Consider the following 25,312-nt stretch of genomic DNA (forward strand, 5'->3'; position numbering starts at 1 on the left):
GGGTGACGAAATCTGACTAAAGGGTTCATTTTGGCTGGGGCTGGGGACATGGCCTAGAAACAAACAAAAGCAAAACAACAAGACCCACAAAATCACATTTATTTATCTCTCTTATGCAAAAGTTTTGCCCAATGGATGGGAACACCATCTTCTCCCAGCTTCTCCCTCCTTGTAAGAAGTGGGTCCCAGGGATCAAGACCTTGCCTTCATGTTTATAATCATGCACCAGCAGTCCCCTCCACCTTGTAAACAAGAAAGGTTGGGGAGAAGACCTTTGCTGGATTTTGCAGTGTTAGGGATTAAGCCCAAGGGCTAGCACACGCTAGTTATGTGCTACTGAGATGTAGCCCCAACTCTTGATTGTCCGAGACAGGGCTTTACCATGTAGACCAGGCTGGCCTGGAGCTTGTTACCCTCCTGTGACAGCATCCTGAGTTCTGGGATAACGAGTGTGAATTGACCAGCCCCCGAGACATCCGTGTCTTAGCTTTGTGGTTGACGTAGAACTTCTTGAGGGCCAGACCCAGGCCTGTTGAACCAAGTTTTACTCTCTGTATGGTTTGGGGTTGTGGGGAAAGCTCCTGGCACTATGGTCCCAATGGTAAATATGCAGCTGCCAGTGCCTCGGGGTCTGCCCTGGGGCCTCAGACTCTCTGCCTCTGCCACTTGGCTGTGAGCTTCTGCAGCAGCTCATGGGGCTGCCTCCGGAACTTCTGCTGTGTGAAATAAAAGAGGATGGGGTCCAGAACACTGTTGGCACTGGCGAAGGGCCGAGTGCCTTTGTAGGCCGCTGCGAAGGTCTCCAGTACAGGGCAAGAGACACCAGGCGTGGACCGCACAGCCAAGTAAGCTGTCTTAGTGATGTGGAAAGGCAGGAAGCTGATGGCGAAGACAGCTGCCACCACCATAGCCATACGGGCTGCCTTGCTGCGCCGCTCTTGGGCCACAGGTCCTGCTGGGCCATCCCGACGGCACAGGCGGCGGGCCATGCGACAGTAGCAGGCCAGTAAGGCTGTGAAGGGCAGCAAGAAGCCCACGACCGTGAGAGCCATGCCATAGGGCAGGTAGCGGGTGGAAAGGATGGGTGGGCTCAGGTCATAGCAGACAGTGCGGTTGCGCTGGATGCCTGTGGCAGCAAAGACGGCTGTGGGCAAGCACTGAGCTGTGACAGCCAGCCATACAGCTCCACACACCACCCAGGCAGCGCGGCGACCCCCGCGCTTGTGCCAGGGGGCCAGGGGATGGCAGATACCGAGGTAGCGCTGGAAGCTAATGCAGGTGAGGAACAGGATGCTACCGTGTAGGTTGGCATAGAAGAGGAAGCGCACGAGGCGGCAGGCCAGGTCTCCGAAGGGCCAGTGGTCCCCTCTGGCGTAGTTATAGATAAGTAGGGGCAGGGAGCAGGCATACATCAGGTCTGCCAGTGCCAGGTTCAGGGTGTACACAGCTGAACGCGTCAGAGCCCGGCGGGATGAGCAGATCTGGGCGATGACACAGATGTTCAGTGGCAGGCCGACCGCCAGCACCACTGAGTATACCGGGGGTAGCAGCAGCCGCTTGAAATCCTCACGGTAGACACACGTGGTGGGCGGCAAGCCAGGCGCATGGATGGTGCCATTGTCCCGCTCCATAACTGCCCAGCTGCTTTTCCTATGCTTGGAGAAGCTGGGGAAGCAATACACATCCTATCAGTGGCATGCTCACTGGCGACCCCGTGGGCCCTTTGCCTTGAACTATCTGAACAAGTAAGTCCTTAACTTTGTCGCTTCTTAAGGCTCATCGCCCCAAAAAGATCCATACAGATCTCATATAATGGAAATGTGTGCTCCAATAAAGCACAAGCGTGAGGGAAATCAAAGCCGGTTTATTTCTCTAGTATTGATTTCCTCTCAGCTTTTCCTAGTGATCTATTCATCCCTCACAACTCTCTAGTCAGTAGTCTCTTCGGTGGGGGGGGGGGGAGATGATGGGCATGGGTTCAAATCACAGCTGTGTTGCTTCCTGCCCACATGATCTTGGGGTGGGGATTTACCTCCTCACTCTCCCTATCGGAGGAATAAGGGAACATTGTCTTTAGGTTAGAAGCACACCCAGGACTTCTGTGGAGCTCCCTAGGGGGTAGGGAGGTGGTACTGGTATGTACCTGTCTCATGCAGATCGAAGACCTTTTAGGAGGAAGTACCAGGTCTGGTGTTCCTCCGAGTCTTCAAGGCAGATTGGGTCCAGGATAGAGAGCTTTGGTGCCTCTTAGTTTACCCCTGTGGACAGTGCACGCACCCAGAGCTCCCGGAGGGAAACGCCAGCGTCCTCAGCCTGAATTCCACCTTCAAAGCCATCCTTCTCAGTCTCAGCTTATCTGTAAACCAGGAGAGGTGCTCAGGTGCTGCGGGGAAACTTCCTCCCAGTTGACCTTAGCGGGTGGGGCTGGGGGAGGCTAGAGCAGTTCGGGTCATTCACTACTGCTCTAGTACCCAAATCAGGAGGATCACAACTCGCTGTAACCCACTTCAAAGGATCCAGGGCCTCTGTGGTATTTGCACACACACGAACATGCACACGTGTAGATGGCTCAGTGGTTAAGAGCACTGGCCGCTCTTCTAGAGGACCCAGGTTCAATTCCCAGCATCCACATGGCAGCTCACAACTGCCTGTAACTCCAGTTCCAGGGGATCTGACACCCTCACACAGACATACAAACAGGCAAAACACACAAAAAAGTATAAAAATAAACCACAAAAGAAAAAAAAGAGCCAGAGGTGGTCCCTGGTGGTCAGAGTGAAACTCCAGTTCTCAAGGGGGAACCAATCAGGATCCAGGCTGGCCGGGAGTCACAGAGGTGGAACCAATCAGAAGCCAGGCTGGCCAAGCGTCAGAAATGGAAACGATGTTAATGTTCATAAGTAAATAAAAAGCTTTCCCAAGAGAATGAAGATCCTGGTGGCTGACGGGGGGGTGGGGGGGGGGGGAAGTGGGGGGTGGGAGGGGTGTTCATTAGTAGGAGGAAGGACACCCCAAGTGGGGACAGGGTGGGACAGGCATGGGTGGAAGGGGCTGCGTCCCTGTCCTTCCTTAGGAGGACCTGTGGCTCTCTGAACACACCCCCAGAGAGAGCTTTCCCCACACGTGGAGGAAACTGTAGTGGCCTCTTGTTTCTCCAGCCTCTGGGGAGACTGGTCTTTCTGTCTCCTTGGAAGGAGCAAGAGCTTCAGGAAAGGCCTTTGAGCGGACCTCGGGCATCATCCACTCCCCGGATGAGGCTCCGTTCTGTCTCTGAGGGCCAAGGGAGCCGAGTGTTCACTCCTGCCGTGGTGACCAGCGGGAGCGATCCCTTGCCCCCAACGTGAACAGCAGCTGGTGCTGGCTGTCCTATCTGTCGTCTCAGAACCTCAGTCCTAGACTAGCTCAAATCCCAGCTTTTTTCTGGACTCCAGCTCCGCTGCCTGCAGGAGGAACCTTTGAAGAGGTTCCTCCGCCCTCAGGAAGCACAGACCCTCCCCCGGTGTTCGTCTGGCTTTGGCGGAGGGTCCCCAAGTCCCTCCACACTCCCCTCAGTCTTGCTGTTCCCCACGCATCCCACTGTGCCCAGCGGCCAGTGCAGCTGAGACCCAGCATCCTCTCTGGCCTGTCCATCTTTGCGATCTTTTCCCAGATGCGCTCCTAGGCCACCTCTGTGAGCCATAACCTAGGCACCCCAAGCTCATGAGCCCATGCCATCCCTCCCTTGAGTCCCCAGCTGAGCAGGCGCCACCCAGCTTGCCAAGGTGTCCAACCACCCCTGTCCCACCCCTCACTGGCCCGTTTCCTCAAGACAGAGATACTCACATGCAGCATCTCATCACCATCTTAGGGCAATGGTACCAAGTGTGTTGGGGCAAAGGACCCTCAGACACGGGACTGCCCACGCTCCTGTCCTCAGCCACGCTGTAGCATCTCTGAAGTGACTTTGGACAGCTTCCTCTGCTTCCTGACCCTGCTGGCTCTGACTGAAATAGCCCTGGGGGGGGGCACCTCCCTGCCACCCCCCACACCTTAGCCTGGCGGAAACAGCCTGGAGGAACACAGAGCCAAACAAAAGGCATCCTTCCCAGAACTCTCCAGCTGTGGGAGGAGGGGACAAGGGGACAGAAAGAGGGATTGGGGGGGGGGGAGCAGACCCAGCCCTACAGACCCAGCAGATGCCTTCTACCCAGCTCTCCCTCAGTGTTCCCATCTGTTAAATGGGCAGATGGGTTTTGACAGTTCCTAGTCCTTCCCTTAGCTGCCACACCTGGGTCACCAGGAATCCATTCACGTCTCCGATCCTGCATTCCTGTACCCATCCTCCATTCTCCACTCACTTGGTAGGTCGTCTACTGACATTCCTGTCAGCGCCTCTCTTGAGATGGCCATCAGCTCCCCCCACATTCCCTGTAGCAGTCACAGTCCCTTCTACACACAGACCCAGGCTCATGAGAGTGGGTGTGGTGATGGGCACAGAAATGAGGTTCTGGAACTATGGGAACAACTGGAGGGTGAGAGGTGACTTGTGACTGTCCTTCAGGGTGGAGGCAGCATTCAGAGAGGGTGACCTGAAGGTGGGCTCTGGTGGGGAGCCGCTGAGGCAAGTGGGTGGGGGTAGGGCAGTGCAGGGAATGCATGTCAAGTGGTAAGTGGAGGCAGGGCTTACATCCTGCTCTGCTCCCACGCCCATCTGCCTCTCTCAGCTGCTGGCTAGAATGTCAGAGTTGCCACCTGCATGTCGGAATACCATAGACAGGACTTCTTACCCGGTCACTTGTAGAAAAGCTTCTAGAATGTAGAGGCCATCCGGGCACTAGCTTACCCCAAGCCCACTTCACAGGACTATGGAACCAAGGGGGAGCCAACACTTTGAACCAAGTGAGATCATGATAGAGCTGCAGGTAAACTCTTGGCCAGCTGTGTACAAATTGGACACCTACAGTTTAGTTGTGTGTGTGCCAGGAGATCCAGCAGGCTCCGTGATCTGTCCTTCTTCCCAGTAGCTAGCTTCTTGTGGTGTTCCCAGGACTGTCTCCTGTGACCCAGGGCCAGCCAGGGTTGAGGCCACTTTGAAGGCCTGAGGAAGATGGGGTGCTGGCCCTGGGGCAAGGCTTGGGTCACACCTCAAAATGGTTGTGGCTCCTCCAGGCACTGGAGTCATCCTTGCAATGAGAGCCTTCAGCCATGAGATGGCGCTAGTGGACAGCTGACGAGGACAAGGCTGTTGCCACGGGACCTCCGGTCAGGTTGGCACTGAGTAAGCCCAGGACATGTCCCTAGCCCGGTTCCTCTGGCTCTCCTCAGGTTTCCTCCTGTTTATACACCCCAACAAGCTCAGGCCTCTGTCTGATCCTCACCCTCTCAATGTGGCTCACGGCAGCCGTTTGAGTGTCTGGCCAGGAGTATCGCCCTGATGCCGGGTGTCTTCCGCCCATCTCTACCCCAGGCACCTGGGTAGACCACCAGCAAAAACACTGCAGCTCCTCACCCCACCAAGGGACAACCTCTACCTGCTTCCTTTTCTTAGTCCAGACCACAACCACAAGGACAGTTCTGCATACAGCAGCATCGACTGAATGCCAGCACCAGGAAGAACTGACTCGGTGCTCTTGGTGCTACTTAGATCCTGAGGTCTCAGGATACCCTTTGACTGACCCTCCACATCTAGAGGGATGAGGAAACCTGTGGGACAGGGGTGGGTGGGAGCTGGAAGCTTGAGTCACCACCTACCAGCAATACCCTGCTGCTGCTGGACCTGTGACAGGCTTCCAAGCTTCGACTGCCTCCCTGTTGGGAAACCCCCTTGCTGTCCCCCGGCCCCGTGAATTTAGCAGCAGAGGTACAGGATGGTGGGGTCAAGACTTGGCTTCCTTCTTCTGAGTCAGGCTGAGACCCACCATCAGCCTGCTGTGTGGCTTAGGGCCAGCTATTTACCCTCTCTGAGTCTGAGAAACTTATGGTAGCATGTTCCCTTCCTTACAGAGACATTATGCCCTCTCCAGGCACCACCCAGCCCCGACTCTGTGTGGCATCCAGCCTGAGTGCGCCCTTGGTGCCTACCTCCAGCCAGCCTGAGGCCGGTTCCTGATGCCTGTCCCCGGCAGCTGGAGGATGGTGAACGGGGGACAGAATCCCCATTAGGACAGTTCAGATCCCACCAGGCTATAGCTGGTAAACCCTGGCTCTGCTTTCTCTTCTCTCTTTTACTTCCCTTTCCCCCTCTGCTCATCAGGGACCAAGTGGAACTGAAAGCTCCATTTTGAGCATGAAGAAGCAGCTGCAGCCTGGGACTGGGCCCCCTTCCTTTGCTTCCTTTGGTCCATAGCCCTCTTTCTGGGACCACTGCCTCCACCCAGCACTTCCAATAAAGCCTGGCCCTGGAGCTGGTGTGGGAGGCACCCTGCTCTGTGCCTGGGCCCCAGGCTCTCCCATCCCTTCCTCTCTCTGTGGACCCGGTGACTTCAGTACCCAGTGAGTGCCTGCTGCTCAGCTGTAAGAACTGCAGTTGGCTGCAGTCCACGAGTGCCACAGACCCGTCCATCCTCCAGTAACCAGGCTTCGGTTGGTGATGGAAGAGAGATGGCTCAGGCCTAGCACTTGACCTGCCATGCAGGTGGATCTGGAGGAGCCCTCATTTCAGAGCCTGGAGGATGTGGGAGAGTGACCTGCCCGCGTGAGAGGAATGTGTGACCACCTCAGGAGTGGTGGGACTCCCACACTGGGCATCTGGAAGTCCAGGCGGGAGTTTTGATGAATGGTTGAGAAGGAGAAGAGTTTCTGTAGAGCTTGCAAAGCTGGGAGGCGTGAGACTGTGTGCCAGGCATGGTCCTAGGTCCTGGAGGTAAAACCACGAGGGAGGGGATTGCTTGTCAAAACCCAAGGGTGGCAGTGTAAGGACAGGAGCACAGGAGCCCCTGAGAACACCATGGAACTTCTGGATCCAGCTGTGCCTGAGGCTTTAGCCTCCCACTGGACTGTAGTGGTACACACTGATAAATTCTTACTTTGCCTCAGTCCACTAGACCTGGATTTCTGTCCCTTGATATCAACCATCCAAAGCCAGGCATGGTGGTGCAGGCCTGTAATCCTTACACTTGAGGTAGAGTCAGGGGCATTGGGAGTTCAAGGTCATCCTCAGCTACATAGCAAATTAGAAAGAAGAGCTGGGGATGTAGCTGTTAGTTCTTCCTTAAAGTTCATAAAACCCTGGGTCCAGTCCATAGTGTCGCATAGCCCAGGCATGGGGAGATGGAAGCAGGAAGACCCAAAGTTTTTTAAGGTCATCCTCAGCTATGTGAGTTCAAAGTCAGCCTGGCATACATGAGAGTTTATCTCAAAAAGGGTGGGGGGAGAAAGGAAGGAAGAAGGGAAAGGAGAAACAAGAAAAGAAGGGCTGGAGAGACGGCTCAGTGGTTAAGAGCTTATACTGTTCTTACAGAGGACCAAAGTTTGGTTCCCAGCCTCCAGATCAGGTGCTTACAACTGCCTAGGACTCGACTCCAGGGAATCTGATGCCTCTGATCTCCGTAGGCACCCATACTCATGTGCACATATGCACACACATACACATAAGTTAAATTGTGTGTATGTGTGTGTGTGTGTGTGTGTGTGTGTGTGTGTGTGTGTATTTCTGGACAAGTTTTCTCTGTATAACAGCCATGATTGTCCTGGAACTCACTCTGTAGACCAAGCTGGTCTCAAACTCACAGAGCTCCCCCTGCCTCTGCCTCCTGAGTGCTGGGATTAAAGGCGTGCATCACCACTGCTCTGCTTTAAATATATAGCTTTAAATCACCATCTTGCCTGTCGCTCTGATCTGCAGTAGGGCCTCCCCCTCCCCTCACACAGTCTTGGTCCAGGATCCCATCATCTCTGCCTGGTAAACTAGAACAGGAGGGCAGGTGGGGACACAAAACTGTCTGGTGGACACGATGGCAGCCAGCGAGGTTCTCAGAGTGACCACTCCCATCTCAGTAGCTCCTGGTGGGACAGTGGAACTCATCTGGGCTGCCTGTGTGTCCTAGGGAGGTCACTTTACACCCTTGAGCGCCATCTCCCCTGACACTCACTGCTGACTTCGTGGCTGCTTAGTGGAACTGGGTTAAGGGCTCTGGTACCAGGCTCTTACATGAGATGGGCTTTACTGGTCCCACTTTGCAGATAAGGAGTCTGGGTGGCTATTGTTTGGATGTGGTGTCTCCCTACAAAGCTGATATGTTAAAAGCTTTGTCCCCAGCCGTTGACCTTCTCTATGAATTAGCTCTTGCACAGTTCCCGTTGGATGGGATATGAGAAGGTAGGGTCCGGTTGGAGAGAGTGGGTCAAGAGGGTGAGATTTTAAAGCACGCATCTTGTTCTCCTCCTCCTCTTCGCCCTCCCACTCTCAACCTGCTGGCTGCCACCAGGGAAGCGGCGGCCTTGTTGCACCATGCCCTTCCCTGTGTCTTCCGCCATTGCTGCAGGCCCACAGCTCTGAGCCAAGAGATGGCAAGCTTGGGAATCATGAACCAAAAGAAATCCTTAAATGATTGTCTCTCAGATTTTGTCACAGTGATGACTAGGCTTAGACAGTGAGTCAGTGGCCAGTTGGGAGCTGAATGCAGATTTGAGTAATGATAACGTCTGTTCTGGGAAGAGAAGTGACATTTCCCTATCAGAAACCTGAAGCCAAAGTGGTTAGGAGTTTGCCAGTGCACACAATAGGCCCCTCATGGCACCGCTTCCCAGGAATAGGTTAGGACAATAGAGGTTAAGAGTCAGGGCCCATGGGGCCTGGATCAGACACACTTACTCCCTCCCCCCTCCAACTATGTGAGACACTGGAGACAAGATTGGCTTTGCTTTTGGGTCTCCAGTTCCCTGGAAACCCTGGGAAAGGTTGGATGAATGAATCCTGTCCATGAAGCTAAGCCACAGAGCTCTATCCTTGGTGCTATTGGGTTCAATCAATTACTGTGTGTGTGTGTGTGTGTGTGTGTGTGTGTGTGTGTGTGTGTGTGTGTGTGTAGAGGTCAGAGGACAATTTATGTGCATCAGTTTCCTCCTTCCACCATGTGGGACCTGGAGATTGAGCTCAGGTTGCTTGGTGGCAATTACCTTTACCCACTGAGTGATCTTTTTTTTTTTTTTTTTTTTTTTTTTTTTTTTGTTTCGAGACAGGGTTTCTCTGTGTAGCTTTGTGCCTTTCCTGGAACTCACTTGGTAGACCAGGCTGGCCTCGAACTCACAGAGATCCACCTGGCTCTGCCTCCTGAGTGCTGGGATTAAAGGCGTGCGCCACCACTGCCCGGCCCACTGAGTGATCTTGACTGATGTATTTGTTGGAGGCTAGGGGAATGGCCACAGGAATTGTACCTCTAAGCCTGCATGATTCCCCAGCCCCAAACTTAGGAAGGACTGTTCACCCACATTGTCTGAGTGTTTTTGTGGGTGAAGACACTGAGGATCGAAGGTATCTGGCTCCGTGTACAATTCTCTGTGTAAGGCTGGACCAGAGGGAGCCTCAGAGGACCCCCCACTTCTCATGAGAAGTGAGGTCCCTCTCTAAACATCCTTAGCATCTCCTGAGGCCTGAGCCCATCTGACAGAGATAAGACATTCTCTGACCCTAGAGCCAGGGATCAGTGGCAGGACTCTGGTTTCTGGACCTGCTGAACCAGATAGGCCTTAAGATCATCTGACTGAGAGCCCTTCTTCTCCCTCAAGAGGAGACCCCTGGCCGGGCGGTAGTGGCGCATGCCTGTAATCCCAGCACTCGAGAAGCAGAGGCAGGTGGATCTCTGTGAGTTCAAGGCCAGCCTGGTTTACAGAGCTAGTCCAGGACAGGCTCCAAAGCTACAGAGAAACCCTTTCTCAGGAAAAAAAAAAAAAAAAAAGAGACCCCTGAAGCCTCCCCAGTGGCTTGTCTGGCTCCTGTTTGCATACTCCCCTTGACAGGGAGCTTACTCCTCTGCCGGGCTGCCATAGGCTGTGTTGAGAAAGCTCACTGGGAGATGTGCATGGTCACATCAGACCCCGGGAAAGGCTACTTAGTTACTGGTTCTACCCCAGGGCAGCCTGGGACCCAAAACACCCTGTGGAGATTATGCCAAGACCATTTATCAACTGCTCTTCATTCCCACCACCGGATTCCTGAGCTCACATACAGACCCAGGGAAACCTGGACCATGCACCACGTGACAGTAAAACTTCAAGACAAACCTTGTAGCCAAGTGTGGGGCATACTTGGAGTGCCAGCACCAGAGAGGTCGGGACATCTCCTTCCATCAAACAGCAATCAACCTCCGCTGTGAACCTGTTGGCCTGGGGCCCACCCACGTAGGTGGGAGAGGGTTTTGTAGGTGTCTGAGGTTGGCCTGGGAAGGACATAGAAGGGTATCAAAGTGAGGGTGACACCCTGTGAAGTGTGTATGTGTGTGTGGGGGGGACGGTGACAGGCAGCTTCTGCCATGGGCATGTATGATATGCATGAAGAACCCAGACCTCTCTTCCCTCAAGTGTCACTCAAATGACATCCTCCATGGGAGGTCTTCCTCTGTTACCCTAGCTAAAATCACCACCTGCTACCTGTGTGTGGGAGTGCCTCCATCTGTTGCATTTTTCTCCTCAGCACCTTTAGATTTTTTTATTACATTTATTTATTTACTTATATGTATGCTTTTTAATATCTAGTTACATGTGTGCACACATGTGGCTAGAGAGAGTCATGATATAAGTGTTAGAGGTCAAAGAATAACTCGGCGCTCTCCTCCTAGTGTGCATGTCCAGGAGATTGACCTTAGGTCAGGCTTGAGGGCTAGCTTCATGACCTGCTGAGCCATCTCAGCAACTCCCTCCCCTCCACATCCCTTTTTCTTTCTCTCTCTCTTCCTTTAATTCATTCATTCTTTTTTTTTTTTTTTTTTTTTTTTTGGGCAGGGACTCTTGTAGCCCAGGCTAACCTCAGACTCACTATGTAGCTGAAGATGACCCTGAACTTCTCATCCTGCCTCCACCTCCCAGGTGTGAACCACCACACCTAGCTTATGCAATCTGAGGATGGACCCAGGGCTTGCTGACTGAGCTATTCACCAGGCCCATTTTGTTCCTGTTTTAAGGCAGGGTCTTACTCTGTAGCCCAGGCTGACCTGGAACTCATGGTGATCCTGCTGCCTCAGCTTTTCACGCGCTTGGATTCCAGGTGTGCATTACTGTGCGTGGCTTGCACGCACCATCTTTGAACAACTTTCTACTTATTTGTTGATTTGCCCTCTCCACCGGGATGTATCACCGGGTTTTCACCTTTCCTTTGTGTCCTGGGACAGTGCCTGGCATACAGTAGGTGCGCAGTAAGTTTTTTTGGGAGGACTGAATTCCGAGAGTGGCTCAAGTACCTGAGGAGCAGAAATCTGCCGGGGGCGCAGGGAACTTGGCTTGAACTTTGTGCAGCGAGCCATTCGACTTAGAGCGTGTGGTTTGGGGGATCGGGAGCAGCAGAGACGAAGTGTATGCACAGGCTACTCCTGCAGCTGTTTCTGTCTGGCTTTATGAGCAGTTTGGGATTTGAAGAGTCCCAGCTGAAATGGGGAAGAGGTTGCCTGGCCTGCCTCGGTTCTCTGCCCTGTCCTCTGCCATCTCTAGGTTTCTCCACTCTAATCTGAATCTCTTCCAGGCACCCAGACTGGCTTCTGTGTACTTAACCAGCAGTCCCAGCTTCTAGCTTTACATAATCACCACTTCTATGTGGGGCCTCTGAGCCAGCCTCTGGCACAGTAGCATTCTGGCCTCTCTATGCCACCTGCACCCCACTCCAGGACCCAGGCCTACGTGTACAGAGCTAGTGAGTTGGTGTCCCTCAAGCATGGCACCATCAGGCTGGTTCGTCCTCACACCTCGCTAAGCACATGACTTGGGTCCCGCTGTCTCCGCCCCCATGCTGGCTCTTCAACCTTTTGCTTGATCTGGCCTGAGCTCACTCCTCTGTCTTCTAGGCCTTCTTTATCTCTTTTCTCACTTCTACATCTTCAATCCCAGCAGACCTCAAATGGACCAGCTTCAACTTCCTGCCACCTAACGAACCATCTTCTCCTTTCTTTCCTCATCCCCCGCAGTCCAGCAGGGCCATGCCTCCTCCTACCCTTCCGCGCCTTAGCTCCCTGCTATGCTGATTCCTTACCCCCAGCCAGAACTTCCCTTTCAGTTAAAATTCTCCATTGACCTCATATGTCTCTCCAGCTGTGCCTCTTCCTCCCTCATAGTCATACTTGTGGGCGAGCCTTCCACTTCCTGTCTGCACCCACTTCTCACACCCCTGTGGCCAAGCACAGGGTACAGTGAGGAGGAACAGCAGGCACCCCGTCCCCTAGATGAGGTCGATGAGATGAGACTGAGGAGCTCATAAAGAAACCTCCAAAATGATCTGGCAAGCCTGGAGGGCTGAGGGGCTCAGAGGCTGCAGGTGACTGTGTCTTGACATATCCCAGCACCACTTAAGCAAATGTGGGGCTGGGGGGGGGGGGGGGGGGGGGGGGGGGAGAAGCACTCCTCCCACTGCTTCCAGGAGAGGGCCTGGCCCCTGCCTGGACCCTGTAGGAGGGAAATGGGAACTTTAGAAAGAGGCAGCTAGGCCGGGTGGGCACGGTGGCGCATGCCTGTAGTCCCAGCACTCTCGAGGCAGAGGCAGGCGGATCTCTGTGAGTTCAAGGCCAGCCTGGTCTACAGAGTGAGCTCCAGGACAACTAAGTAAGGCTACACAGGGAAACCCTGTCTTAAGAAAGGAAGGAAGAAAGGAGGCAGCAGGGCCTCTGGGACTAGGTGACTCAGTGGCACCCTCCGGGAGCTCCTCAGTCCACCTGTAGGTACCTTAGCACCTTGAGGCCCATCCCCACTCCCACTGCTTTGGTCTGGCTCCCCGCTCCCAGAAAAACAAGGTACTGGCTCAGGTTTCTGGGAACTTGGAAGATTCCAGGACTTGGTCCCCCTTCAGGCCCATGTGGGTCTTCTGTCTATGACAGCAGAGGGATGCCCTTAGGATTCATGAGTTCTCATAGCACCCACTTTTGCAGGACAGGAAACTGAGTCCAAGGGAAGCCAGGCATTTGGTTCGAGGACAGCATGGCCATCTGCTTGCTGGGGTGGGTGTCAGGGCAGCAGACTCATGAACCCCAAAGACATTCAGCTAGACAGGACAGAACTCAAATGGTAGCAGGCTCTGGCCCCTGCCTGGCTCTGGCATCCAGCTTGGCTCCCATGATGGGCTGTGTCTCTGCAATGCTAGGCCGAACAGGGCAAAACAGGAAGGAACCATGTGCCATCTGTTCCAGAGTGCTGTGGACCTGGTCTGGTTTCTTCTTGGGTGGTAGAACCCAGGGTCACACCCAGCCAGTTGGAGTGGGACGTCTCATCAACAGTATTCAGCCCTGCGGTGTTCTGGTTCTGCATCTCCCAGCCCTCGGGGTGGGGATACGTGCTCTGGTCTTGGAGCCTGCAAACTTGACCAAGTTCCCGAATATCTAGTCTTTGCTTGATCCGGACCCTATGCAGGTTGGGGAAGGGTTTGAAAGAATCTATGGAATGGTATGAGGAGGATAGTTACTATTTAGCTCAGTTGGTAAAGTATTTGTCTAGCATTCATGAAGCCCTGGGTTCAGTACCTAGCACTGTATAAGCTGTGCGTGGTGGTGCACATCTGTAACCCTAACACTTGAGAGGTAGACCCAGGAAGATCCAGAGTTCAGTATCGTCCTCAGCTACACAGTGAGACTGAGGCCAGCCTGGTTTACATGAGACACTGTTAAAAAAAAAAAAAAAAAAAAAAACATCCTTCTATCCTCTCAAGAAGATGCTAGCAGACTGGAGCCTGTCGGTTGCCTTTTCCTTGTTGGGAGAGTTGAGGCTGTTCCAGCTCCCAAGCTCTGCTCCTCCTCTGTGTTTCCATTTGTCAGCTCATCCTCTTTCTACAAACCAGCAGACCTGGCTCAGCAAAATCCAGACCTCCTCAGGTCTTCCTTGTCCTCACTAGCTTCCCAGAGTCGAGTTCCGCAGAACCCAGGCCTGCTGACTTCTCTTCTTAGCACCGACCCACCCTGCCTCTCTCACGCAACCTCCCCAACCCCGATCTGCCCGTTTCCTGGGGCCTGCTGTGCTCTCCTTTGCTCCCTGGCCAGCACTGTTTCCGTCCCTAGCCTGCTCTCTTCTCATTGTGGTAGCTGGCAGGCTCCCACTAGGGGAAAAAAAAATGCATTGCTGGGACAACCAGGTCCTGCCCTCAGGAGCTCAGTGTGGACAGGGACACTTCCCATAATTCTAAGCAGACATCAGTGTCTGGGTCCTTCAGGAGACGTAAGCATGAAGGGATTCTGCAGACAGGGAAGCCTGACCAAGGAGCAAGCGTCAAATAAAGATCCGAGCGAATCAGGAGATCATGGGCATCTCAGGCAGTGTGAACAGAGGGGGCAGAGGCCGGGTGAGGCCCTTGAAGGTGGCGAGCAAAGCAGGAGATGCCAGTGTACTGGAAACTATGGGTAGAAAAGGCAGAGACTAGTGACGACCATGAGACAGATGATTGGAGCTTTTGTGTGCCCATTCGAGCCTCATAACGACCCTGTGAGATAGAACTGGACATTATCTCCTCGGAACAAGAAAGCAAGACAGAGAGGTTAGCCCAAGGCAGTACAGACAGAGGAATGGCAACTGGCTATGAACTCAGAGGCCACATCACTACAGCACACAGCTGTGCTAAAGAGGGTCTGGGATGGCGGAGAAAGCAGCCCTGGGCTTACCCTTTATCAATTACAGATCTCCAGAGGAGCTGCATCCTCCAGGGAGTCTTCAGAACCAACTAGAAGGAATCTCCCTGTATCCATGGGAAGTCCAACATAAGGGTTGTCCTCTGAAGCGGATCCCCCTGACCAACCTGGGATGCCCTTCAGCTTCTTATGCACCTTCTGGGGAGGAATGTCTGCCTGCCCAGTGGCTCTTCCTATTGAGTAATAATCTTGCATGTTCTCCCCCGCCCCACCACCCCAGGGCTGAGGACTGAACCCAGGGCCTTGCGATTGCTAGGCAAGCGCTCTACCACTGAGCTAAATCCCCTTCAGTAGTAATCTTACTCCACCTGACCCAGAGCTGACCAGTCTGAGCATCCTTCCAAACTCGTCAGTTACTGCTTTGGAGGTAATCAGTTAGCCTGTGCCTCAAGAGTTTTTATGTGCCCAGCACGGAAGGTTTTCTTTCTTTTCTCCTACGTTATCAGCTGGGATGACTGTGACAGCTTGGTGCTTCTGGGAAGAACTTAAGTGAGTGTGTAGGAATCCAGTGGAAGGTCAGAGAAAGAATGGAAAAAGAGAATGTGATGTGATTGCTGGGTCAGACCCAGACCTTCTTTTACATGAACTGATGAACTTTTTCTCGTCCAAGAAAGACATTGGATACATTTGCAATGAAGTGGATTGGATATCTGTGATTAACCAACCCTTGCCACACTGACACCAAATAAAATGGATTCATTTGACTTCATCAAAACTAAAAATCTTTGCATAAAAAGGGACATTATTATCAGAGTAGAAAGCTCTGAAAAATGAGAGACGGTATTTGAAAATCATTTCTAGTTAGGATTTAACACAAGTTCAAGGCTAGCTTGGTCTGTAGAATGAGTACCAGGCCATCCAGGGGTACATAGAGAGACCTTGTCTCAAACACGAAAACAAACCACACACACACACACACACACACACACACACACACACACACACACACCCCAAAAGAACAAAACAAAAACAAAAATCCAAATTTAGTGAAGGACTTGAATAGACATTTCTCCAAAGAAAATATGCAAATTGTTAATAAGTACTGAAAGGGTGCTCAGCCTCCTAAAGCCGAGTGGTGCCCATTACAACGACTATTACTGAAGTGGGCATGGGCACAGGGAGATGGATCAGTGAGGAAAGTGCTTGTTCCTTGAATGCATATAGGAAGACAGATTTGGTGGCATGCATCTGTGGCCTGGCACTTCTATGTCAGACAGGAAGTAGAGACAGGAGAATGGCTGGAAGGTCACTTCTATGCAGCGCAGCAGCAGAAACAAGACAGTCTGTCTCCAAAACAGACAGGGTAGAAGGAGAGAACCGACCCCCACAAGGTCGTGTGTGCTGTGGTACATGATCACCTCCACCCACCTACCCATCCACCAGTGTACACACACACACACACACACACACACACACACACACACACACACACACACGATAGATAAATAAATAAATGATTATTTAAAGCCCAAACCACAAACTAGAAAATATTAAGGGTTGGTGAAGAGATAGAGAATGGAGAAATCCTAATTCTCCACATTACTGGCACAAATGTAAAATGGCATGGCCATTGTAAAAAAAAAAAAAATGGTACGGAAGTTTCTTAGAATAAATAAACACACACCTCAGGATTAGCAGATTATCTAGCAATTCCAACCAAAGCCTTAAAGAGGAAGTTCTGATAATGAGCTGTAATGTGGATGAACCTTGAACATACTGTGCCAAGTAAAACAATGGACACTTGTACTGACAGGAAGACCTTAGGAGTCCCCAAATCCAGAGGCAGAGCAGTGGTGCAGGGACGGTAGGGAAGCGGGGAGCCATGGCTTCCTCGGTACAGAGTATTTTGTGCTTGAGACCGGGTCTCCCTGTGTGGCTGAGGCTGGCCTCAGGCTTGTGGCAGAGCTCGGCTTTTGTGTACTGTTTGGTTGATAAGGTTCTGGGGATGGTTGTTGGCAATTCCTGCACAACTGTGTATGTGCTGAGTGTGACTTACTTGTATGCTCTCGAGGGTTAAATGGGCTGGAGAGATGGCCCAGCTGTAAGAGCACTGGCTGCTCTTGAAGAGGACCTGGGTTCAGTTCCCCAGCAACCACATGGTAGCTCACAACCTTCCATGATTCCAGTTCCAGGGGATCTGATGCCTTCTTCTGATCTCAGGCACACATGTGATGCATTTACATACATGTAAGCAAAATACTCACATGCATAAAACAAAATAATAGAATCTAATTTTTTTTTTTTAAATTTAAACGAGGTTAAACTGAATGTGGTGTCCTGGGCCTGTACTCTCAGAGCCAGGCAGTCACTGGAGGATTACTGCAAGTTCAAGGCTAACCTGATCTGTGTAGCAAATTTTAGCAAGCTGAGCCTACTCTGTGAGTCCCTGTCTCAAAACAAAACAGAAACAAACAAAAAAATATGACATACGTTTTGTTGTGTGGTTTTAAACAAATTCACAACAACAAACAGACAGACAAAGGGACGAAAGGACGCCAGCCCCGACCAGCACATCCATGCTCTGGGGACAGCCTTCCCTCCATTGGTTCAGCAGAGCTTGGCAGAGCTCATGAGCAAAGGAGGCTGTCTTTGAGCAAACAATGTTGGAAAACAATGACAGCATCAGTTTTGCCGACTGTCTGGTACAGAAAAGATGTCTTCCTCTGAGACAAAGTTCAAACATGTTGACTGCCCATCACAGAAGACACGATGCCTAAGCTCCACATTCCTTTCTTGTTCCCCCAGCCCACTATATGCACAGGCATTATTTGGCCGCCTTTGCCTTGGTCTGGTCCAAGGGCTGATCGTCTGCTCATCCCTGGTGCTGTGAGGAGCAAAGTTGCATAACTACCAGCTTTCTGTCTTTGGCCAGCATCCATGAAACTGGAGCAAGCGAGCATGGTAACACATGTGGTAAAAAATATAGGCTCTTCTGGGTTCTTGATTCTCTTTGCATTTGAACCTTGGGTGGGGTGAGGGGCATAGGGAATCTGTTTTTATGATGCACTGGCCCAACTCAAGCTTTGGGACTCCGAAAGGTTAGCTTCTCTAAGGATCCACCATGGTCCTCCTCTTGGAGGCCGCTTCTCCCTTTTCACGTCAGTTGCCAGGAAAACCCTTCTCTGCTGTATAGTCAATGCCAGTCTCAGCCTGCTGTGTTACGGTTTGGATCTTAAATGTTCATAGTTTGAAGGCTTGGTCCCTAGTTGACGGCACTAGTGGGAAATAGCAAAAACTTGCTGAGATGAGGTCTAGTTGGAGAAAGCAGGTCACAGGGAGAGGGGATGCCTTTGGAGGGAACACTGGGGACCCCACCTCTTCTCTCTCTCTGCTCTACCAAGCATTCCTGCCCTGATGCTCAACACCAGACAGGCCAAGGGACCGTGGATGAAATCTCCATTAACCCTAAAACAGTAGTTCTCAACCTGTGGGTCAGGACCAAATCAGATGTCCTGCATATCAGATATATTTACATTATGATTCATAACAGTAGCAAATCACAGTTATGAAGTAGCAATGAAATAATTTTATGGTGGGGGGGGTCACCACAACATGAGGAACTGTATTAAAGGGTCGCAGCATTAGGAAGGTTAAGAACCACTGCCCTAAAAGAAACCCTGTGTCCCATAGCAGTTATCCCCTGTTCCTCCCCGCCTCCACCCTCCAGACAAGTAAGCTCTGTTTTGTGTTTATGGATGTATTGTTTCTGGAGATTTCATGTCATTGAAGTCATACATGTGCTTTTTTGTCTCTAGTTTATTCATGTAACACAGTGTCTTTAAGGCTCACTCATATAGTAACATAAATCAGACTTTCAATTTCATTGTGAAATAATCCATCATTTAGACATGCTAAATTTTGTTTATTCATTGATAAATTTGTGGACATTTAGGTTATTTCTACTTTTGGCAATTATGAATAGTGCTCTTATAAGTATTTGTGTATAAGAGTTTAAAAATTAAAGCCGGGAAGTGGTGGTGCACGCCTTTAATCCCAGCTCTTGGGAGGCAGAGGCAGGCAGATCTCTGTGAGTTCAAGAATAGCCTGGTCTACAGAATGAGTTCCAAGACATCCAGAGCTGTTACACAGAGAAACTTTGTCTTGAAAAAAAAAAAAAGTTTAAAAATTGGCTTGGAAGGGGATGGAGAGATGGCTCAGAGGTTAAGAGCACTGACTGCTCTTCCATAGGTTCTGAGTTCAATTCCCAGCAACCACATGGTGGCTCACAACCATCTGTAATGAGATATAGCGCCCTCTTCTGTATACATAATAAATAAATAAATCTTTTAAAAAAATTGGCTTGGTTTGGTGGTGCATTCCTTTAATCCCAGCACTGGGAAGGCAGAGACAGGTGGGTCTCTCTGAGTTTGAGGCCAGCCTGGTCTACAGAGAAAGTTCTAGGACATCCAGGGTTACACAGAGAAATCCTGTCTCAAAAAGCCAAAAGAAGTTAAAAATTTATTTATTTATTTTGGTTTTTCAAGACAAGGTTTCTCTGTGTAGTCCTGGCTTTTCTGGAACTCTCTCTATAGGCCAGGCTGGCCTCAAACTCAAAGATCCCCTTTCCTCTGCCTCCCCAGTACTGGGATTAAAGATGTGTACTATCACCGCTGGCTTAAAATTTGTTTTATTATTTTATGTGTGTGAGTGTTTGCCTGCATATATGTCTACTACTTGTGTGCAGTGCCTGCAGAAGCCAGAAAAGTGCACCAGATCCTGGAACTGGAGTTATAGGTGGCTGTGAATCATCATGTGGGTGCAGGGAATTGAACGGAGTCCTTAGAACAACCAGTGCTCTTAACCCCTGAGCCGTTTCTCTATCCTAAAGGTTGCAAAAATGTGTGTGTGTGTGTGTGTGTGTGTGTGTGTGTGTGTGTGTGCATGCAGGTGCCCGAGGAAACAGGATAGCACTGGATCCCTCTTTCTTGTTTAGAGACAGCGTCTCACAAGTGTACCTCAGGCCATCCTTGAGCTTGTGCTTGTCCCTGTGTTTCAGGGGGACTCTGGAAAGTTGCCACCACGCCCAGTCTGCTGAGACACTTTCACTTTTCTTGGGTATATACCTAGAAGTGGAACCACTGCTTCATATGATAATTTTAGGTTTAATTTTTGAGGAACTGTTGAATTGCATTCCTAAGAACTGTCCAGTTTTATGTTCTTACCAGCAGTTTATGAGAATTCTAATTCCCATCTCTGCTGAAAGGTTTGTTTTCTCTCTGAGACATGGCCTTGTGTAGCCCAGGCTGGCCTTGAACTCACTATGTAGCCAAAGATGACCTAGAACTTCCGATCGCCCTGCTTCTTCCGCCCAAGTGCTGGAATTCCAGGCGTGCACCACTATGCCCTGTATCGTATGCTGTGGTTTGGACCCAGGTTCCCTGCATGCTAGGAGTACATCTACCAACGGAACTCCATTCCCAGCCCTGCTGACATTTCCAGTTGTTTGTCTTTTTCCTCATAGTCACCCTGCTGGGTGGTGTATGTGGTTTTCACTTGTGTCTCTCTAAATGCTCTTTTGTGTATGTTTGCCATTTTTATTGTATGTGTTTCTGTCCTGAGGCCTCACATTGTTTGGCATGGGAGAGTCCTGGGTTTGAATCCTCCCTCTGCTTCTACAAGTTCCCTGGCTTTAAGTTTGACACTGAGCGCCTGTTTCCCTGCTTATGAACCATGAGTTAGAACTTTAGCTCAGATAGGTCTCTAATAAAGCTGGGGTGGAGACCTCAGTGGATCTCACCATAAACCTGGGAGTCAGAAGGGGAGATTCCCAGTTCAGCCAGGAGGCTTGGGCTAGGGCATGTTTCTAGCATAATTTTTACCTGCTTTACTATTGGAATATTTCACAAGAGGGATTAGCTTCTCCACATCTCTCCTCTCCCTCTTGGAGACATCGTCACCTCTGTCATGTGGTGGGGATCCTGACAAGGCTGTCAATGAGAGACTCTGCACCATGTCAAGAATTGGTGAATGTTGGGTAGGTTCTGACATGTTAAAGTTTTGTTTATTTTTGTTTTATGTGTATAAGTACTTTGCCTGTATGTATGTACGTGCACCCATCCCTACCTGATGTCCTCGGAGGTCAAAAGTGGGTGTCAGGTACCCTAGAACTAGAATCACAGATGTTTGTGATCCACGATGTGAGTGCTGAGAACCAGGCCTGGGTTCTCTGTGAGAGCAGCAACTCTCCCGCCCTAGGTTTTGATGTCTTATGAGTCTTGTGTTTAGCCTCAAATTTCAGCTCTGCCTAGAGAAAATTCTCCTCCAGGGTGCCCTTCCTAAGGACCTACAAACCATGTTATATACACGCTCTCATTTTACCTGCCCTAGGAGCTAGTCAGGTAGGCCCTGTGATCGCATTTACAGACGAAGAAAGTAAGGTTCTAAGGGGTGTAATAATGTGCATGAGAATCACATGGCTGGCAGATGCTAGATTCCTACCCAGCTGTTTCTAAGTTTGTTTTCTTTCCCCTGGACCCAGATGCCCCTTAGCATCTCTGCCTCCCTTTGCTAGAAGGCACAAGGCACTCAGGACCCCAGGATTCATTGGAACACCTGTTCCTATTTCTCTGGGGTGACAGAGACAGTGTTTCCCTCACTCTGGATTAAGAGCCTCTTTCAGTGTCACAGAGAAGTCCCACCCTATCCCAGGCCATGGAAACCAGTGGGATGCCTGGTTCAGCTCCAACTGCTACTGACTTTGTTGTTGTTGTGAATTATATTTTTTTATTATTTATGCATGAGCATGCGTTTGTGTGTAGTGTGTGTGTGCATGGTGTGTGTGTATGAATGTGTGTGTTGTATGTGTGTGTATGCACATATGTGTGTGGTGTATACGTGTGCATGTGTGTGCATATGTGTGTGTGTGTATGTGTATATGTAGGTGTATGTGTGAATGTGTGTGTGTAAGTCAGAAGACAAGTTTCAGGAGCTGATTATCTTTCTGCCGTCACTCCTCCTGGGTCCCAGGGATTGGACTCAGGCTGTTAGGATCTGCAGGAAGTGTCTTTACCCACTAAGCAAGCACACCAGTCTCCGCTGCAGACTTCTTGCTCCTGGGCTTGTTCCCAGCCTATGTGTTCTTTTTTTGTTTGTTTTTTTCGAGACAGGGTTTCTCTTTGTAGCTTTGTGCCTTTCCTGGAACTCGCTTTGTAGACCAGGCTGGCCTCCAACTCACAGAGATCCGCCTGCCTCTGCCTCTTGAGTACTGGGATTAAAGGCGTGCGCCACCTCCACCTGGCGCCTATGAGTTCTTAAGGGGACAGTGGATCTCTTGGTTCTTGGCCTCTGGTATTTAGCACATGGCTGGGTACAAAGGCCCCTGATACAGTCTGTGCCATATCCACAGACCAACATGTGTCTGGCACAGTGCCAGGTCCACTCAGACTGAAATAGAAACCTACTTCAGAGACAGATGGGGAAATGGCCCAGGGACAGGGGGGCTGAGGGGGCATGACATGCAGCCAGCCCTAAGGACTCAGCTTCATAAGAGTTGTGAGTGGCCCCAGGTCCTCTGCCCAAATGGAAGCCTGTCACCGGCTCTACCAACTCATTCCCCTTCCAGAGACACAAGAAAACTCAGCTCAGAGCACTAGGTCTGAGCAAGGTCTCATTCCATCTGGCCTGGAACTCTGCAAATAGGGTGGACTTGAACTCCTGACCTTCCTGCCTCCACCTCCCAAGGGCTGGGATTACAGGTGTGTTCCTCTATTCCCAGCTTTATTCATTTATTCATCTAGGTAATTTTCTTTGCTTTGTTTTTGAGACAAGGACTCACTCCGTAGTCTAGGCTGGTCTTGACTTCACCATGGAGCCCAGACTGGATCTACACCCATGGCCATTCTGCGTAAGTCAGAAAGGACGCTTCAGTTTCCTAGAACCCCAGCTCATCCTGGCTGCACGCACTTCATGAGAGACACTTTCCATTTCTTGGGTGGTCAGTAAACTAACAGGTACTTTCTAATTTTATCATGTGTCTATGTGTATGATATATGTGTAAGCATGTTCACATGTATGTGGACACATGGGTGTGTGTTGCACAAGTGTGCAGAAGCCTGAGGTTTGGCATCTGAAACCTTCCTCGATTGCTCTCCACCTGTTCACTGAGATGGGCTCCACCGAGCCCAGACCTCGTCAGTACAGCTACTCTGGCTGGCCAGCTTTAACCCTCTGGGCTCTGGAATCACAGCTGGGCTACTTCACTTACTGGAGATCCAAACTCCCATCCTCACACTTGCATGGCAGATGCTTTAACCACTGAGCCACCTCCCCAGCCCCACACTTTCAGCTTTGTGTCAAAGGAGTTAATTTGCTCTCTTGCTCAGTTATTTTCTCAGCCAAACAGCCGACTCTCGCTAGGCTGCCACTACGAAGAACTAAATTTCAGAGTTATGAGTTGAAATTCAGTATTCCTGTTAGCAGGCTAGATCCCCAAATCCTGAGAAAGGCATTTTCCCCCACAGACCTCTATCTCCTTGTGGGTAAAATGGGATAACTGTAGCACCTCCAGAAGACACTGGATGTCACAAAGATTCAATGGGACAGTTGAGGCACCAGCCAGCTCTGAGCCTCAGAGGGAAGGCAGTGGCTGGTGGGCCTCACAGAGGAGCCAGGCAGATTTCCCAGCCCTGCAGACAATCCTGCAGGGAGCTCCAGATGGAGTCTGGAGGACCAGTCTCAGAATGAGACAAGGGGACAAGTTAGAGACAATAGGTAGTGTTAGTTTCTAGTCTATGGCCCCGCCCCCTTCCTAGTAAACTAACAAATAGTAAGGAAATACCAGAAAAGAAAAAAAAAAAGTACAGGCTCTCATTTCTCCAGGCTAGTTTTGAACTCCTTACACAGCTGAGGATAACTTTGAACATCTGACCCTTGTGTTTCTACATCCTGAGTCATGGGACCTCAGATGTTCACTCAGTGTCATGTAATGCTGAAGATAAAGCCCAGGGCTTCGAGCATGCTTTGCTACAAGCTGAACCTCAGCCCTAGCCAGATGGAGTCTCAGGAGTGTAGAGAAACTCCCACTGGCAGACCTGGAGAGTGTGTCCAGGCACACTCAAAACACACATGCTCACAAGCTGCACACTCACACCTTTACCTTGCACACATGAGCAGATGTACCACTGAAGGCACAGGACTTGGTACCTGCCTGTGATCCCAGCACTGGGAAGGCTGAATCAGGTTCAAAGCTAGCCTGCACAACAAGGTACAACGATCTCAAAAAGCAGAAAGTGAGCTCTTCATAGCTGGCAAAGGCCCCTTCATTTTTCATTTCATTGGATGCTGAGGGATGGAGAATAGTCTCTAAGTTGTGTGGATTCCATGGGCCTTCAGGAGGCCATTACAGAATCCAGGACCTCTGTCTGCCTTCCCTGGGTCAGGATCAGCAGAGTAAAATGTCAACAGAAAGTCCGAGAAAGGTTTAGCCCTGTGTCCCAGGTACATCTGTCTATTCACTGTCCTCTTCCCCTTAACAAGTCATGCCTGGACTCAGGGACCAGTTTTCCCAGTGCGGTCAACTTCAGGCTCCACTGTATCTTGGCATCCTTTCTGCTTGTTCCTGCCAAGGCGCCTGAGGAGCTCTGAGAACCCCACCCAGACCCTCCCCAGGGACCCTCTGTACTCTCTAGCATTTGACAAAGAACAGGTTTTCAGTTTTATGTTTGTTTGTTTTTGAGACAGGGTCTTACTGGCCTGGGACTCACAAGAGATGCACTAAGCGGAAAAGGCTGGTCTTGAACTCACAGAGATCGTCTGCCTCTGCTGGAATTAAAGGTGTATGCTACACCATCCAGCACAGAACAGTTTTTAAATACTCAGCTACTAGAATTCACAGAGTTAGAAAATTGCCCAAGTAAGAAGTCCAGGCCCAGAAAGGAAGAATGTCTTATGACATTCAGAACTCAAACTCAGACCTGGGCAACTCCAAATCCTGTCTAAATCATATTCCACGGCCCCACCCAAGGCACAGCCAGGTCCCCCGTCCCCATCTCCTCCACCCCAGTCCTGTGTGCAGCCTAGTTCTGGGCAGTACTAGGTAAGAGAAAAGGAAGAAGGAAGGAGGGCCACACCCACCCACACCTGCTCAGCCGGCTGCACCCAGCCCAGGACTGCAGTGGTGTGCAGGGGTGGCAAGCCCCTGAGGAAGCACCCTCACCTGGAAAACTCACCTCGACTCAGCAACCTCCTGGGGATAAGCCAGACTCCGGGAGCAGCCCCTGCCCGGGCAGTTCCTGTGCCACGGAGTTTAAGAGCCTGGGAGTGGCAGATGAGGGAACCGATGTTGCTGGGAGGGAAGTGAGACTGTCTCACAGAGCTCTGAATGGCAGGGCCAGGATTTGATCTAGAGCTCGTCTTGCTCAAGTGTCTGGCACAAGGCTGACTCGGCCACTGCCCAGCTAGGAGGCCGTCACCCTCATCTCTGCGTCCTCATCCAAGAAGCAATGGGTACCATCGGTTTAGCCGGACGGTTGCTGGAGGACGGCGGGAAGGGAGCATTCAAGGCCCGGGACTGGGCACAGGAGGCGCCT

The 25,312-nt window shown here is 51.0% G+C and overlaps 1 protein-coding gene across 3 annotated transcripts; it reads right to left on the bottom strand.

The window, feature by feature from the left end:
* Nucleotides 1–87: 87 nt before the first annotated feature.
* P2ry6 (pyrimidinergic receptor P2Y6) lies at nt 88–25,054 on the bottom strand. 3 transcript variants are annotated; one of them, XM_036198448.1, is made up of 4 exons: nt 24,953–25,054; nt 10,201–10,355; nt 2,144–2,356; nt 88–1,665 (listed from the first exon to the last, which is right to left on the bottom strand). In XM_036198448.1, the coding sequence occupies exon 4, from the start codon at nt 1,629–1,631 to the stop codon at nt 645–647; it is 987 nt and encodes a 328-aa protein (XP_036054341.1). In that variant the 5' UTR covers nt 1,632–1,665; nt 2,144–2,356; nt 10,201–10,355; nt 24,953–25,054; the 3' UTR covers nt 88–644. The 3 variants fall into 3 exon arrangements, with proteins under 3 accessions (XP_036054341.1, XP_036054349.1, XP_036054356.1); XM_036198456.1 differs by lacking the exon at nt 10,201–10,355; XM_036198463.1 differs by lacking the exons at nt 10,201–10,355; nt 24,953–25,054 and adding an exon at nt 6,061–6,089.
* Nucleotides 25,055–25,312: the final 258 nt, after the last annotated feature.

This window comes from Onychomys torridus, chromosome 1, assembly GCF_903995425.1.
Source record: "Onychomys torridus chromosome 1, mOncTor1.1, whole genome shotgun sequence".
Lineage (NCBI taxonomy): Eukaryota > Metazoa > Chordata > Mammalia > Rodentia > Cricetidae > Onychomys > Onychomys torridus.